This window comes from Myxocyprinus asiaticus, chromosome 40, assembly GCF_019703515.2.
Source record: "Myxocyprinus asiaticus isolate MX2 ecotype Aquarium Trade chromosome 40, UBuf_Myxa_2, whole genome shotgun sequence".
In the NCBI taxonomy this organism is placed as follows: Eukaryota; Metazoa; Chordata; class Actinopteri; order Cypriniformes; family Catostomidae; genus Myxocyprinus; species Myxocyprinus asiaticus.
This window is the reverse complement of record NC_059383.1, coordinates 26964230-26980159: the sequence shown is the minus strand read 5'-3', so window position 1 is coordinate 26980159 and position 15930 is coordinate 26964230. Positions and strand designations below refer to the sequence as shown.

General features: G+C 35.8%; 1 protein-coding gene across 1 annotated transcript; it reads right to left on the bottom strand.

The window, feature by feature from the left end:
• Positions 1-7598: 7598 nt before the first annotated feature.
• On the bottom strand, positions 7599-14903 carry LOC127430740 (uncharacterized). The gene is made up of 10 exons (XM_051680760.1): positions 14879-14903; positions 14013-14081; positions 13811-13926; positions 11731-11870; positions 11544-11628; positions 11152-11299; positions 9676-9869; positions 9284-9431; positions 8385-8512; positions 7599-8242 (listed from the first exon to the last, which is right to left on the bottom strand). The coding sequence occupies exons 1-10, from the start codon at positions 14886-14888 to the stop codon at positions 7940-7942; spliced, it is 1341 nt and encodes a 446-aa protein (XP_051536720.1). The 5' UTR covers positions 14889-14903; the 3' UTR covers positions 7599-7939.
• Between the last annotated feature and the right edge of the window lie 1027 nt (positions 14904-15930).

The window sequence follows — 15930 nt, the reverse complement described above, 5'->3', positions numbered from 1 at the left end:
GATTCGTTTCTCAACATCTGCGACTCTTGTGACCAACTCAGAGAATTTTGTTTCCATCGCCGTAATCGATCGACGTATTACAGCGAGATCCTCCAAGTCAGCAACAACCTTCGTCAGCATCACTGAGATGTTGGACAGTTGACGCTGAATATCTTCTCCTGACGCGCCATCCAAATCGAGGCCTCAGAGGCCGCAGCTTGAACACGTAAGTGTATTTTATTGTCTCCAGAGTCTGAGGATTTTGACTTCTTTGCCATGTTTCCCTCAAAGAGCAAATTTGTAACTGGGTGTATCGAATCTCACCAGATTATAACTTGAAAATAATTAAAAAACTAACAAAGTGCGCAGAGCTAGTCGCTCACACATCTGCTTTTCGCATGGCGTCATGTGTCCCCCCTCAAAACATGGTAGCTTGAGAAGAGAGCAAAAAATACACTTTCATACATGACAAAACAAAATACATGTCGATGTTATCCCCCCCAAAAATAAGATAAAATTAATTAAAATATTTTTCTGGGGAGCACTCACCCACCACAACCACTCTCTCGGCTGGTGCGAATCTCAACCGGTTCGCTACACAGAACCAGCCAATGGGTGGAGAGTGCAGCTTAAATATAATTAAAGGGTCATACACAAAATTAAGTAAAGCAAGTGGAAGCACCTTTCTGACCCTGTTACACAATGAAAAATGAAATGGCCATAGAAATAAATACAATAAATTAAAATAAGAGATATTGCAATGAACATTATTATTAGACATTTTTCAGTCCTCCTGCTTTTCACAGGTGTTGGCGGGGTAGCACTTAAGTAGTACTCTACGGTGCATTACCCAAAAGCATTGTTATCTAAGTAAAAACTTTTGTAAATTAACGAGAGCTTTGAACCACTCTTAAATCCGTTAAGTGCAACTTAAATGTAACTTTCTCGCATCTTTCACAGTTTATCAGAAACAATGGGACACTTAATAAATTATATTACTATATTTTGATCATTGGAAAGCCATTATACACTGTTTTAGAGGATAAAAAAGTGTGAAAAATCGCACTGAAATCAGCTGGCAGTCTCCACAGTCTGCGCATGCAACGTGATAGGTCTAAATTAGGTCTAAAGATAAATCTAAATTTACATAACACATAATACAGTATAACGTTTTATTGGCCTTATCTGATAATCGTAACTATGATAACAATAGAAAGATTATGTTATTAAACAGATTTCTTTAGACATATGTGAGTAAAGTGACTCTGCAGTTTAAAACTTAAATAAATAGACCTAAATAAATAAATAAATAAATAAATAAAATATGTTTATCAAAGGAGGTTAGAGTGAGTGTGTAATGAGAGATTCCCTTCATTCTGTTTAGAAAGGTCGATGAGTAGTTCAGTACTGATGTCCGTCATTTTAATCCTGTTCTTTGTGCATCTGTTCAGTTTCCAGCCAAAGAAACAACACAGGCTACGTGAGATCCCCTTATTATGATGTGATGCTCATCGGGCATATTCATGTTACATGCACTCCTTGCATCACTTTTATTAATCTCTATAAGCTGAGCAAACTTCTGAAACCCTGTCTTACCAAAGCCATAATTATTTATTTAATTGAATTCTGTAATAGTTAATAAATTTCGGCGCCTCGACAAGGTTACAAACAACTTCCATGTTTGTTAATATTTCTACATTATTTTAATTTTGAGAAGACAAACACCTGGACATATTTTCCAAAGTGATCAGCACCACTGGACCGGACAGCTCCCGTAACGAAGCACTTAAATTCAACTTTATAACGAGCGATCTATGTGCTGGTTTGGGAAACAGGCGTTACTCCATCGTAAAATAATGAACAACGTCAGTTAAGATGAACGTAAAAGCTTAATTTGCAATGTTATCGGGAAACCCAGCGTTGGCTATTTCCCCAAAGATCGAGTCTTTAAAATCTGTCAACTCTCCTTTGGCTTACATTCTGGGCTTCGTGGAGCTTCTGCAATGTCGCAAAATATTTATTTTGGTTAGTAGTCTATGTAAAATAAGAGGTCTGGTGAAAAACGTGAGTGATTCAGATGTTCTATAGATGTTCTCTACAGCTATAGAGTTGGGGAATGTTACATTCAAATGGAGGCTAAAGAGTAGACAAGCATAGAAGAGAAACTTCTTGTTCAAGAACCATTTCTGAGGTTGTAGCTACTGAATTACGGCACATATGACAATTCACCAGTCGTCATAGGTGAATTATGGACCGGGGCAGTGGGGCCAGTGCCTAGGGGCCCTTGACTACCAGGTGCCCGGGAGGGCCCTGGGCTTCAAGGTCTCGCGGCCCATCTACTTTGAAAACAAATATTTAATATAAGCTTGAATATGTTGGCCCCACAGCTTATTCAAGGCCCCCTCAATAGGTCCCTGTGACTATGAGGGCTCTCAGTCCTCTTATAGAACCATTTTTCCTTCCTGTATCTAATAAAACATTTTGAGCCACTCTTTAATCCTATAACGTTGCTTGTATCATATTTGATACATGACTTTCTAGATCCTCTACATCTTAAACATGATTAAAAATTAGCTGAAAACCCTGTTGTATGCAATGCACTAGATGTCTACTGCCTCCTGGTGAAAGTTTCCATGCTCTTCTGGAAGTAGAAGACCTAATAATATATTTCCAAAATGGCTACCTTCACATTGTGACACACTCATTTTTTTGATGTGAAAACAACGCAAAATGAGCAATAATGATTATATTTTTACTGATATTTCAAAATTAGTATTTATTGAATTTAAGCAACATGTGCTCACTTAAAATGTCATTATTTTATAGACAAATCATGTTGAAAATGTTTGTTTCAAAAATGATACAACAGGCTTTTGAGGTATATCTCTCAGTCATCATTCCATTCCATTCATGTCCACCACAATAAAAAAGCTTTTAAAATACCAAAAATAATTTTTAAAGATATATTTGAAGTGTGATTTGTTTTACATATGCAGCTTGCTCTGTCATTATATACATCTTGTGGTTTTTATACATATCTCACGGTTTGTTATTATTATGTGATCTTACTATAAAAAAATAAATTACATTTTAACTTTTTTATTCAAACATCAATATAGTGTTTGGTGTATAAAAACATGATTTTTAAAAAATCATATTGCATTTGAGGTGCTGAATTGTAATGTCATACATTTCAATAGAGCAAGGAGAGGACGTTGTCATGGCCAAACTCAGAAACATTTGGCATCTCTGAAAAGCCCAGGGTAACTTCTTAAGATACACAAACTATATACTATTCATTGCTATAACTGCATGTTTGCCCTACATTACAAAAAATAACTTGGCTCTGGTGGTTGGGAAAAATAGGATTTTGATATTTAATTTCGTATGGTACAAAAGTACTGATTTAACTAGATACATAAAGTTTGTTGAGACAAAATATAATGTTGGTTTGACTAAACCTTGTCTTAAAGTTTTAAAGTGTTTTAAATAGGGTATAAACAGGGTATAGGGATGATCACTTCTGAATGTAATGCTGATGAGTTTGAAAAGATATGGCAGCTAAGCTAGAACTGCCTGAACTCTTTGCAGAGTTTCACCAAACCCATGCATAGATGCTGTAAGTTGTTAAAAATTCTTAAATATTTAAAGTGTTTGATGAATTTAAAATATTTCATTATGTATTATTGCCCCTTTAAATATATGCACATTTACACACGTTGTTACATGCTTTTTTGTATTGTTTTTTAAAAAAAGATTTTATGCATAATTTATAGTATTTACAAGTATTTACACTGAGTTTACATTGATATGTATAACAAATGCTAAAATAATACTGCCTCTTTAAGAACAGTGGCTGTGGGGGCCTGGGTAGCTTAGCAAGTATTGACGCTGATTACCACCCCTGGAGTCGCGAGTTCGAATCCAGGGCGTGCTGAGTGACTCCAGCCAGGTCTCCTAAGCAACCAAATTGGCCCGGTTGCTAGGGAGGGTAGAGTCACATGGGGTAACCTCCTCGTGGTCGCGATTAGTGGTTCTCGCTCTCATTGGGGCGCGTGGTAAGTTGTGCGTGGATCGCGGAGAGTAGCATGAGCCTCCACATGCTGGGAGTCTCTGCGGTGTCATGCACAGTGAGCCACATGATAAGATGTGCGGATTGATGGTTTCAGATGCGGAGACAACTGAGACTTGTCCTCCGCCACTTGATTGAGGTGCGTAACCGCGCCACCACGAGGACCTACTAAGTAGTGGGAATTGGGCATTCCAAATTGGGGAGAAAAGGGGATACAAAAACTGAAATAAAAAAAAGAACAGTGGCTGTTCAGCAAACAGTTGAGCGGTTTCTTTACCACATCCGTGCTGTGCTTGAATTAATCTGACTGTAAATAACAGAACGGGTATTAAAGGAGACTTAAATAAATACACAAAAATGCACTGCGTGGATCTCAGCTTTAAAAGATAATTCAATCTAAAAGATTAATGGATCGGGTCCCTAAATGAAAACTAGACCCAGGGCCCTTGCTAGACATAATCCGCCCCTGCCTGTCGTCCCAATGTCTTTGCATCCTGAGATGGTCTGAGATCATATTCAGTGTTCTCATAGACGATATTCCTGCAAATTGTTCCCAGATTACGAACAGGGAAGAAATAGTTAGAACTCCTCATATGCGCGTGTTCCGCAAGACACGCTCGCGCTGCGCGCGTGAGTGCCAATAAACCTCTAAACACACAGCGAATCAGAGACGCACATCGACGGCTTCTCTTTCATCTGTTTTCCAAAATATGATAAAGTGTGTTTCTTCAAACACGCGTATTTGTGTCTAACAGCGTTTCTTGTCATTTGTCACTCAGAGAAGTCTTAAAGGTCGCCTGCCACACAGTTGGGGGTAGATGACGAGCAAAATTACCCGCTAATTACCTGCCATGTCATCTACAGAAACATCTACCACACTCCCACGTAATATAATAATAATAATAATAAATTAAGTGAGACAAAGCGTGGATACATTATCTTGGTGCTAAGCGCAGTAAGCGGATCTGTTTACAGGCATGAATGTAGAGCGTTGCGCACAATGCGCAGTGCAGAGAAAATGAGTGACTTGGTGAGAAGCGCGCCGCAACCCATTTCTGTTCACCATAATCATATCAAACTTTTTATTTGAAATAAAAACAAATTTTTCTAACTATATTTATAACAGGAATATGATGATTATCTTGCATGATCAATTTTGCGTGCGACAAAATTCAGTTGTTTTTTTTATTTTCAAACTGTTCTTATATTCCTGCAGTTTTGATTGGTTGGACCAGCCATCAATCTGGGTGGACTAGTGCCACTCTGGCCCTTATGTGACTTCGCGCCTGCTTTGAACAAGCCGTTTCAAGTCTGGAGAGCGAAAAAAGGCACAGCAGGAAACGCACTGAATCTGAATCACCTAGAACTGTTGCTGAACAGGGAGCGCTGCAGTTAAATTCTCTATCCCTGCTCTATGTGCTTTAACTCTGTATCAACGGCCTTATTTAATTCCTGAAAAACTAAACTTACATTACAAAATTTTGAATAATACTATTGCCAGAAATATTTTCATTTTTTTTTTTTTTTTTTTTGCAAAAATTCAAATAATACAACAAAAAAGGCACCAAAACATTATGACATACATTTCAACTAAGCTGAGCAGACATCAGCATAATAGTAAGGATGAGAGGAAAAATAAATAAATGAAATAAAAAAAGTAAAACAATTAAATAAAATGAATAGTTTTTGTAAACCAAAGTTAGGTCATTCCAAGCCTTTCTACTAAATTAAATAATTTATGGCATTCTTATCTCAATGAACAGAAAAACAAATGTACTTCGTTCAAAAAAACATTGAAAACAGGTTGGGTCTTCATAAATTTAGCTTTGTGTATAAAAAAATGAGCTAGTATAATTATACAATTTGTAATTTACTGTTTATCTTTGTTACCTATGATAATCCCAAACAGTTTATGTTTATATTATATAGTACAGGCATCTCCATATAAGTCTTGATCCACTCCAAAACATTCTTCATAAAAGCCTGAATATTTTGACATGAAAAAAAGATATGTTCTGTTGTTTCAATGTCATTAATACAGAAAGAACAATTGTTTTGCTCAAAATTAAAATGTAACCGTAGAAAATCAGCAGATGGGTAAATGTCATTCATAATCTTAAAATGAATTTCCTTTGCTTTTGGTGTAATTGGATATTTTAGATACTCTGTTCTCAATTTGTTAACTTCACTTTTCTTAGAATATTTATATATCTCTCTAATATGAATATGCAGGGGATACATTTCTAGAGTTAAGGTGTTTCTTATAAATTGGTTGTTACATTTTTTTTCAATTTTTTTTTTCATTCACAATTAACAAAGGGATATAAGGGTTTACTGGTGACAACATAACCATATTTTTTGCTCGTTGAAGAAACTGAATCATTTCATACCAGTGTAATCATATCACTTCTTAATGACTGTGTTGAATTTTATTTGGACTTTACAAAATATGATTATGTTCTAATTTCAAACATAAATATATTAAGTTGATTTTAAATGTACTGGTTTAGTATTTTCAGTAGAGCTGCTTTCCATGTTTTCAGTGTTCCCTTCTATTACAATGAAGATTAAATTTTGCGCAAAAAGAATCAAATAAAAGAATATTGCCATTGGCATAAGATAAAAGACAAATATATCTTTATCAAACCACTCCTTGTAGAAAAAAGATTTGTTACTTACTGTGCAGTACATATTTATTATTCCATAGAGGGGAGTAAAATTATGTTTGTAAATCAATTTCCAATAGTTATTGACACAAATATTGTCAAATCTTGAGGCTGTATTGGTTCTCAAGATTAATATTTGAATTAAAAGAAAACTATTGTACTGTACCACACATTAAAGGAATATTCTGTGTTCAATATACAAGTTTAGCTCAATCGACAGCATTTGTGGCATAATGTTGATTACCACAAAAATGTATTTTGACTTTTAAAAAGCAAAAGTTTGGGTTACAGTGAGGCACTTCCAATGAAAGTGAAATGTGCCATTACTGCGTAATATGCGTAAAGGGAGTGGCAGTATACTGCCAACGCTAAAATAATCAATGTTTCAAAATAGCCACAAGACATAAATATATGCTTATTAACAGGATTCTAGTGTGATAAAATCGCTTACTTTTTTGTGTTAAGTTAAATCCAATTTTACAACTTTGGTGCCATGAGGACATAACGCTGTGAACCAAAAACGCTACACTCTAAAAAATGCTGGGTTAAAAATAACCATTGCTGGGTTATTTGGTAACCCAGTGCTGGGTAAATATTGGACAGAACACATGCTGGGTTATTTTTGACTCAGCTTGCTGGGTTATTTATTTTAACCAGTGTGCTGGGTTGTTTCTTGACAGGATGCTGGGTTAAAGCGACTTTTTAAGGTTCTGCTCTTTTTAAAGGTTCTTTATTTTAGATAATCTACTACTAAAAATAGTAATAAGCATGTTATGCTTATTTAAAAACATGTTTAAAAAAAACATGTTTCACAAAAATTCAAATAAACAACAGTATACATGAACAATATGAAATTATTTTATTTCATTAATAAATGGCCAGCAAAAATGATCATTTTATTCTGAACCAGGCAGAAAATTAAAAAACTATTAAAAAACTTTTGGATGACAAAATAATAGCAAATAGTTATTTTACAGAATATCAAGTTAAATAAATACTATCAATATTTGTATTTAACATTTAATTTATTTAGTCCAGCATCAAATAATTCAAACAATGTTTAATTAAATTTTCGGAACAAGGCAGTGCTTTAATTATTAAGAATGTACATTAATTACTAAACTGTAGCAAATCAATTCACAATACACCAAATAAATAAATAAATAAAAATAGATACATACATGGATACAAAATACCTGCATTAGTTAGTTTAATAAACAATTTAGTCCTCAGCAGCATAAATGGAGGCACGCAAAAAGCGAATTGTTGAATTTTCGGAACCAGGCATCTCATAAACTACCTGCTGCAAAAACTCCCAGGCAAGGGCACACTGTTTTGGAAAGTGGGTGTCAAAGCAAAAAAAGGACTTAAAACAAACATCTACTGCCTTGAGGAGAGTCTGCTCTTCTAGGGCTTCCCCATTCACCACCACAAAAAACTGTCCACCAACTCCAAGTTCTAAGACAAATGGGAAGGGCTTCTCCTCCCTCTGTTTTAGTAGGTACTGCACCATGTTGGTTCCAGACTAAATAAGAAAATAACATCAAACATTAAAGTGTATGTACTCCTTACCAAAAAATTGTTACAGGTTTAGTGCACTTGATGAACAGCTGTAATTTAAAATAAATAAGTGAGCCTGCTTTGGTGTTTTCACATGTTCTACTTACTGGTTGTACATCAATGAAAGAGGTTCTGGCTTCCTCAATAGTTGGCCGGAAGGTTTTGTTGCCAATCTTGTACACTGATGGTGGAATGATCTGAGGTAAAATTTTCAGTGCCATGGTGCCTTTGGTATCTAAAAGGAGATAAAAGTTAATTGCAGTGATCTGATCACAAGCGATCAGCACTAAATACAGGTGTAAATGGGGCCCAAAATGGTTTGTAACTGGATCACAAAAAGCATATACTATATGGAGGTCATCAAAACACAAGTGACCACATCACATTTTAGGTGTAAACACTCCATCCTCAATGCGTCCTGGACAGTAGCTAAAATACACCTCTCAGCTCCTAAACAACCGCTGCACTAATAAGAATTTTAAATGTTGCTGGTTTTGTGTGGCTTTAAAGGAATAGTTCACCAAAAAGATCTACTTCTTTCACAGTTTTCTCATCCTCATGCCATCTCAAACTCATATGACTTTCTTACTTCTGCAGAACACAAACACAGATATTTTGAAGGAGATGTCTGTTTGTCCTTTTAATACAAGTCAATGGGGTCCGAAACATTCAAGTTCCAAAATTGACCTAATCCATACCTTCCAGAGTCCAGTGGTTTAATCCTTGTCTTCTGATTCAATAGCTTTATGTAAGAGACAGACCAAAATGTAACTTCTTTTTTCCAGGGCTCCAGATTGCAACAACATTTTTCAGCTGGTGCGACAATTTTGTTATAGTTCGCACACATCAACAATAATTTGTGTTTAGCAGAGGAATGAAAGTTATTTGAGTTTGAGCTAAACAGCATTTTAGTGTTTTTAAAAAGTGAGAAAAGAGAAGATCAAGAAGGGGCAAGTACTTTTAATGCAACTGTTTCTTCTACATTTGATTTTACATAATTACTAACCTGCAGACATGTTGTCTAAATTCAGTAAATCCATTTGTCGTCCATTTCTTTTAGCAAAGGCCAGGATCTTGTCAGCAAAGTCAGGCAACCAGGATGAGCACAATTTGTCAGCAGCATCAGTGTGAAGTACACTAAAGTCTTGAGATATCTGTAGTTGGAAATTATGATTATGACAATTATGATTATAACGTCATAGAAGTTTAGTGATAAATTCAATTTATTTTTTATTGTATTTTTATTTTACTCAGTTTTTTAAAGTGATGAAAGTGAGGCTGGCACTTTACCACATGATTAATGTTATTACAGTTATTATTAAATCAAAATTAAAATTCATCTGCTTCAATCTACTGGGCAACAAAGCGAAAAAGACACTGAGGTTATATTGCATTTACCATGCCTGGGGTATCCATTAGACGAGGGAACTCTGATAAAATATCAGATATTGGTTTGGAGCTGTTCTGGCGAATCCAGTGAGCCCTAAAAAGAGCAGTTGCTTTCATATACTGCTCAACCTGGTCCTGTGGTCTGGTATTGTTTTTTAGCCATTCTTTTAACTGAATTGCTCTCTCAGAAGACAAAGTTGATGCTGTTGAGAGGTAAATTGGCAATGTAAAAAGTCATACTGGTTAATTTACATCAGCTGTATATGTACAGTGCCCTCCACAAATATTGCCACCCCTGGTAAATATGAGCAAAACAGGCTGTTTATCCTCTTGCTCTTTCTTTCAAATATTCACAAAAATCTAACCTTTAAGTCAAGTAAAATGATTGAAATATCAAAGTAAATAAATGTGGGGGGAAAATCCACAATATAATTTTACTGGAGTATAAATATAAGGTGACACACAGGCCAAATTTCTACAGTCATAGAATACAGAATTGATGTGCAAAAAAAGGTTGCTGAGCTGCACAAATCAGGACATCTCTAAGTAAGAATAAGTAAGAAGTTTATATCTACTGGTAATGTTAATAAAGAGAATGGAAAAGGACATGTGTCAGTATTGACCCCATACATAGTGAGGAGAATAGTTTGAGTGGCTAAATAATCTCCAAGACAAGAGTCATGGCAGAAGCAGGTAATCACACAAGCCTGTTCATTCGCTCGCTCTCTCGCTCTCTCACACACACGCACCCTTGTTACCCCAATAACTGATTAAAAGCACCATTATTATTTCTAAAGTGACACTATCAACTAGCTATGAAGATTTGTGCCACATTACACAGCAAAAAAAAAAATATTTTTTTACCCAGTATTTTTGTCCTGTTTTACTGTAAAAAATATCTAAACATTCTTAAAACAAAATTTCTTGTCAAGCAAAATGGCATAAGATATTAAGTCTTGTTTTCAAAGAAATCTGACTTTATTCTTACAACGAGAAAAATAATCTGCCAGTGGGGTTAAGAAAAATAAACTTGTTTTCCCAATGAATTTAAGTTGATTTTTCTTACCCCATTAGCAAATAGTTTTTCATTGTTTTAAACAAATCTTACTAAAATTTAGATTTTCTCTCATAACAAGACGTAAGATCTTATGGCATTTTTCTTGTCAAGTAAATTTATGTTGTTATAAGAATGTTTAGGAACTTTTACTTGGGAAAAAAAAATAAAAATAAATTAAGAATCTAATAAAAAAATAAAATAAAAAATAAATAAATAAAAAGACTTTTGTTGTCTACCACCTCTGGTTGTGCATTTGTTTTTCAATAATTCAATGGATCATTATCAATTATTCCTTAAATTACTTGAAGGTTATATTTTAAATATTTTAATGAAAGACTAAGAATATAGACAGGAAAGACATGTTTCCACAGCTTGATTTCCTTATATTTACCAAGGGTGCTGTAGTTGTTTATAAGCAGAAGTCTTACTAGGAATGAAAGTCAACCTCTCCTCACAGACAGGCACCACGGAGGGCTGTGTTCTTAATCCCCGCATCCTCTTTCTTATATTGCGAAGGCGTTCCTCAAGAAATCCTGTGGAAGGCCTGTGTTTTCGCCCCTGGCTGAACCAGGCCTCCTGAAAGATAATGTTTGTTGTTGTTGTTGTTGTTATATAATGTTTCAAAATCTACACAGTATCATTTGCAACCTTAAATCACCAATGTGCAAAAAACACCAGTAATGGTGGACTCACATAAAAATAAAAAATCATAAAAGGGAACGAAAAGTTGACCAGTATAACTCAATATAACAGAAAAGTTAAATGACAGCTGAGATAGATAATGTCGGTCAGCAGAATAAAATAAGATGAATATACTCACAAAGCCATTTCCTTCAGGGTCACGGAGACAGGGAAATGTCTCTACTAGAGACATGGCCATTGCCTTTTTGGTCTCTGTTGATGGTCTGTATTATGATTGCCAAATAAGAAAGAGAAAGTAATAAGAAAGTCTCATTCTGTCTTGATTTGGGTGAAAATACATGCAAATACAACTTATTTATACTCACGTTTCGCCATATTTCTCAATAAGATAAGAAACAGTAATTCGCACCATTGCACGCCTTTGCTTGGTGGTAATTTTATTACTCTCTAGACTCTCCACAATGGAGGGTCCATGTGGTGCTTTCATCAGTATTGCACGGATATCCTGGTACATAGCAGAGTTGTCAGTAAACTACAGTATCTTACTGAATGCAAATAGGAAATGTTACTTTACAAAAAGGTACTGACAACAAATTAAAAATAGTTGTCAGTAGTCATGCTTTTCCTAGTTGTCAGGAAACATACAAACGTGCCACTTCAAGTAGATTGTGCTCTCGACAGTGAGAGATGAAGAAAAAATCAATTCCATGCAGGAAAGGAGAAGCAGTAGCTCCCAGAACCTATTTGACTCTGGGACTAGATCTCCAACCATTAGAGGAAGCAGTCTCAAAAGGCACCACATCTGTGCTGCTGTCTGCTTCATGACCCCATCTTTGTTACGCAGGTAATGCTTTGTAATCAAAGTGGGCTTGTTGTGGACATCACTAAAGCCATAGTCAAAGCTTGTGATCCTGTAATTTAGTGTGTCTACAGTGAAGTGTCCTTCCTCAATCAGTGAGTTTATGATCAGCTTCATCTCATAACTCCCTACACCTTCTAAGATGTCATGCATAATGTCTGGCGCCATGTTTTTGCTGACATCAAAAAAGTGGAGATCATTGAGGGCACTTGCGCGTTTTAGGCCAGTGTCTGAGACACTATCAAAACCAATGTCTCTCTCATTGGACTCAGCAGTTCGGAGAATGCCACGGTCTTCTTTTACCTGTACCCTAAGAACTTCTTTTGGAACACGGCACCACCGGCAAGCATAATTGCTTGCAAAGCTTTCAGTAAATCCAAGAACTGCATTCAGCCCCAAATTATCACCAACAACCTGGCAGATGCTGACTTTTACTGTTCCCTCAAAGGATGATGTTTTGATATCAACACCCTCTTTCTCTAATGATTTCATGTCCTCCACTATGGGCTTTAAAACGGCATCAATGCCATAGGTTTTGGCATCATCAGTTTTGTAGACTGCCAGCAAAAATAGGGAGGTAAGGCTGGAAAGCAGCTCTTTCGGTAAACATTTGATAGCAAAATACATAAATCCTAATTTGTGGACAGATGTCTTTGAGCCAAGGGGATTCACAGTCTCTACATCATCAATGTAAAGAAGAAGAGGAATAGAGACTTCATGGGAGAACAGGGCATGGTTTTTGCAGAGCTCACCGTCACAAAAGTCTTGCAGAGCACCACTGTCTTGCTTCTGCCATGCAACAACCTTAGACATGATGCCTGGCAGTTCAAGTATCTTTTTTAGGAGAGGTCTAAGTGGAATGCGCTGAAACGTGTCACGCACCGAAATTTGCTTAACTGTACCACTGTTGGAATCTGTGTGCTGAACATAGGAAATGCCAGGGAAAGCCTCCTCAACTGGCTGAATGAAGTTGCCAGACTGCATAAAATACTTCATTTGCCTATATTCAGTTTCTAGGCCTTTGAAAGGCTCAGAAGCTACCTCGAATTGACTGTTCAATTCTTGTGCTTCTATGCTTTTGTCTTGTCCAAGATCTTTAAGCAAAGACATTGTTCTTTCCTGAAGCTTGGAGACAATATCAGACAACAGACTTGATGTTTCCTCCACTGTAAAATTAACAGCAGTGAAAGTCTGTGAAGACTTCGATTTCAGTTTAGCCAGGAAAAGAGCTACCCGATCTGTCATATCCTCTTCTTCCAAATCACCCAAATCACAAACCCCACTAAAGTCAGACACTTCCTTACAAGAATGTTCTTGAGCATCAAGTGCCTCAAATATCAAACTGGGAGCCTGGTCAGAATCACACCTAGCTGAGCTGCTGGTGTCATGGTCATTATTGTGTTGAACTAGGTGCCTTCTGTATGATCTCATATAATAAAAAGTCCTTTGACAACCATTCAGATTGCATTCAAAATGTGTAGAAGCACTGTTAATGCTGTGGACTGCCCTTAAGTGTGTAAAAAATTGTTTCAAGTCAGCTATGCTGGCTTGGCAACGAAAACAGATATATTGCATGTCTAACTTACTAATTTTAGTTCTTGGAAATGTTTTAAAAATTTTAGTCGGAGGCCAATTTTTGGGATGAGTGCTGCAATTGTGTTCTCATCCAATAAAAAGAAACTGTCATCATCTATCTGCTCATCTGGAAGATAACAAACAGTAAAAGCAGGCATGGATTACATTATATACATTCTATTGAAACTGAAAAAGATGTTTGTGAATGGTTACCTGCAAATTTTTCAACGAGGCACTCAAGATTCCAGTTGGTGAGTTTTTGTTTCACAAAAATGTCCATTGCTGTACAAAAACACAAGGAAACATCTGATTAGCAATATCTTGACTAGGTTAGCTAGCTACTGCTAACCAAACCTAGCTAGCACTGTTGTGTCTTGCTAGCTAGTTGTTGTTGTTTTTTTGTTGTTTATTTCAGCTATTCTCAAAGACATGAGGTTGTAATATGCCTAACAATTCAACACTGTCAGGGTTTTTAAGTGTACTATTTCGTGTTTAATAAAACATATTGCACCCCTTTTGTGATGCTGATAATATGACGTGTATGCTGGTCATTGGTTTTTACTCAGCAGGTGCCGGGGTTGCTAGCTTACGGGGGGCGGGTACTGCACTTTGGTTGTAGTGAGTCGTCTGCCTAAACCTTACTTTTCTGAATCCTCTTTCCTTGGTTTACTTAACGGTTTCATTGTGGCCTGATATTTTTTCATCTTATCATCGTATAATTTCATCGTTTGATAAGGCTGAAAAACGCAATATGGAAATAACCTGTTTTATACAACCACTAGAGCATTTAAGACGAAAAAATGAATATGTCTAAATAAATAATAATTTAAAAAAAACTACGTCTTGAAACGCAGTAACCATGGATTAAACTGAATAATTGACGCCGTCCTATTGAATTATTGTCATTAACGGGCACCCGAAGAGTAACGGCCACGACGCGATTACAACCTCAGAGTGTTCATAATCTTTGAATGATCACTTTTTCCTTAATTATGTAAATCCCAAAAATATAATACTTCTCACTAGTTGAAATAAAGCTATTTTTATAGATTTATAGCAAAACAAATATCATCACTCACCTTTACTCATATACTGTCCAACGTCGTCCTCCTTTCGACCGTTACGTTTTGGCTTTGAACAGCGCGAGGTGATGAGGAGCTAACCCAAGCGCTGGGTCAAATATTCCAAGTGCACTTTGTGTCACCCAAGGAACCCAAACGCTGGGTCAATATGAGCCATTACCGATAATATAACCCAGCAAAATAGGTTAAAATACTTAACCCAGCGAATGGGTAGAAAAAATAATCCAGCATTTTTTAGAGTGTATAACGACTGTAAAAATGACAATTTAAACTACTTTACAGCTCAAATAATACACATGTTTTAAAAGAATAATTAATGTAAGTGCTTTTATAAAATTATAAGCTTTCTGTATTTAAACCCTCCAAAAATTGTCCCCATTCACTTCCATGGTAAGTGCCTCAGTGTAACCTTGGTTTTCGTTTTTTTTTTTTTTTTTTTAAGCAAAGGAGTGACCAGTCTAACAACATTATTCTACAGATGTTGTTGGCTGAGATTAATTTGTATTGAACCCAGAATATTTATTTAACAGGGCTCAGTTAAACCTTACTTAGAGTAATTAATTTTTGACAGTAATGAAAACTTAACAGGGGTGTACTGTTGTTTAAATTGGTGTTTATCGTTCAGCTGAGGAACCAATGGAAAAAAAACATAATTCCAAAAAATTTTTTTTTTAAATTTACAAAAAATTCAGTTGTCTAAAAACATTAGCTATGAACATTAGATTGGATCTATGACCTTTATACAACTTTTTATACAATGCATGTCATAGGAGAGACTGTAAGTCTATATTTCACAGATTTGTTTTCTTACCATCAAAATAGATGTAGCCTATGGTGCTACTCTGAATAAGGTGAGGTCTGTATAGTTTGGTAGTTTATATAATGGTGCACATCATAAACATACAGTTGTGCTCAAAAGTTTGCATACCCTGGCAGAAATTGTGAAATTTTGGCATTGATTTTGAAAATATGACTGATCATGCAAAAATGATAGTGATCATATGAAGCCATTTATTATCACATAGTTGTTTGGCTCCTTTATAAATCAT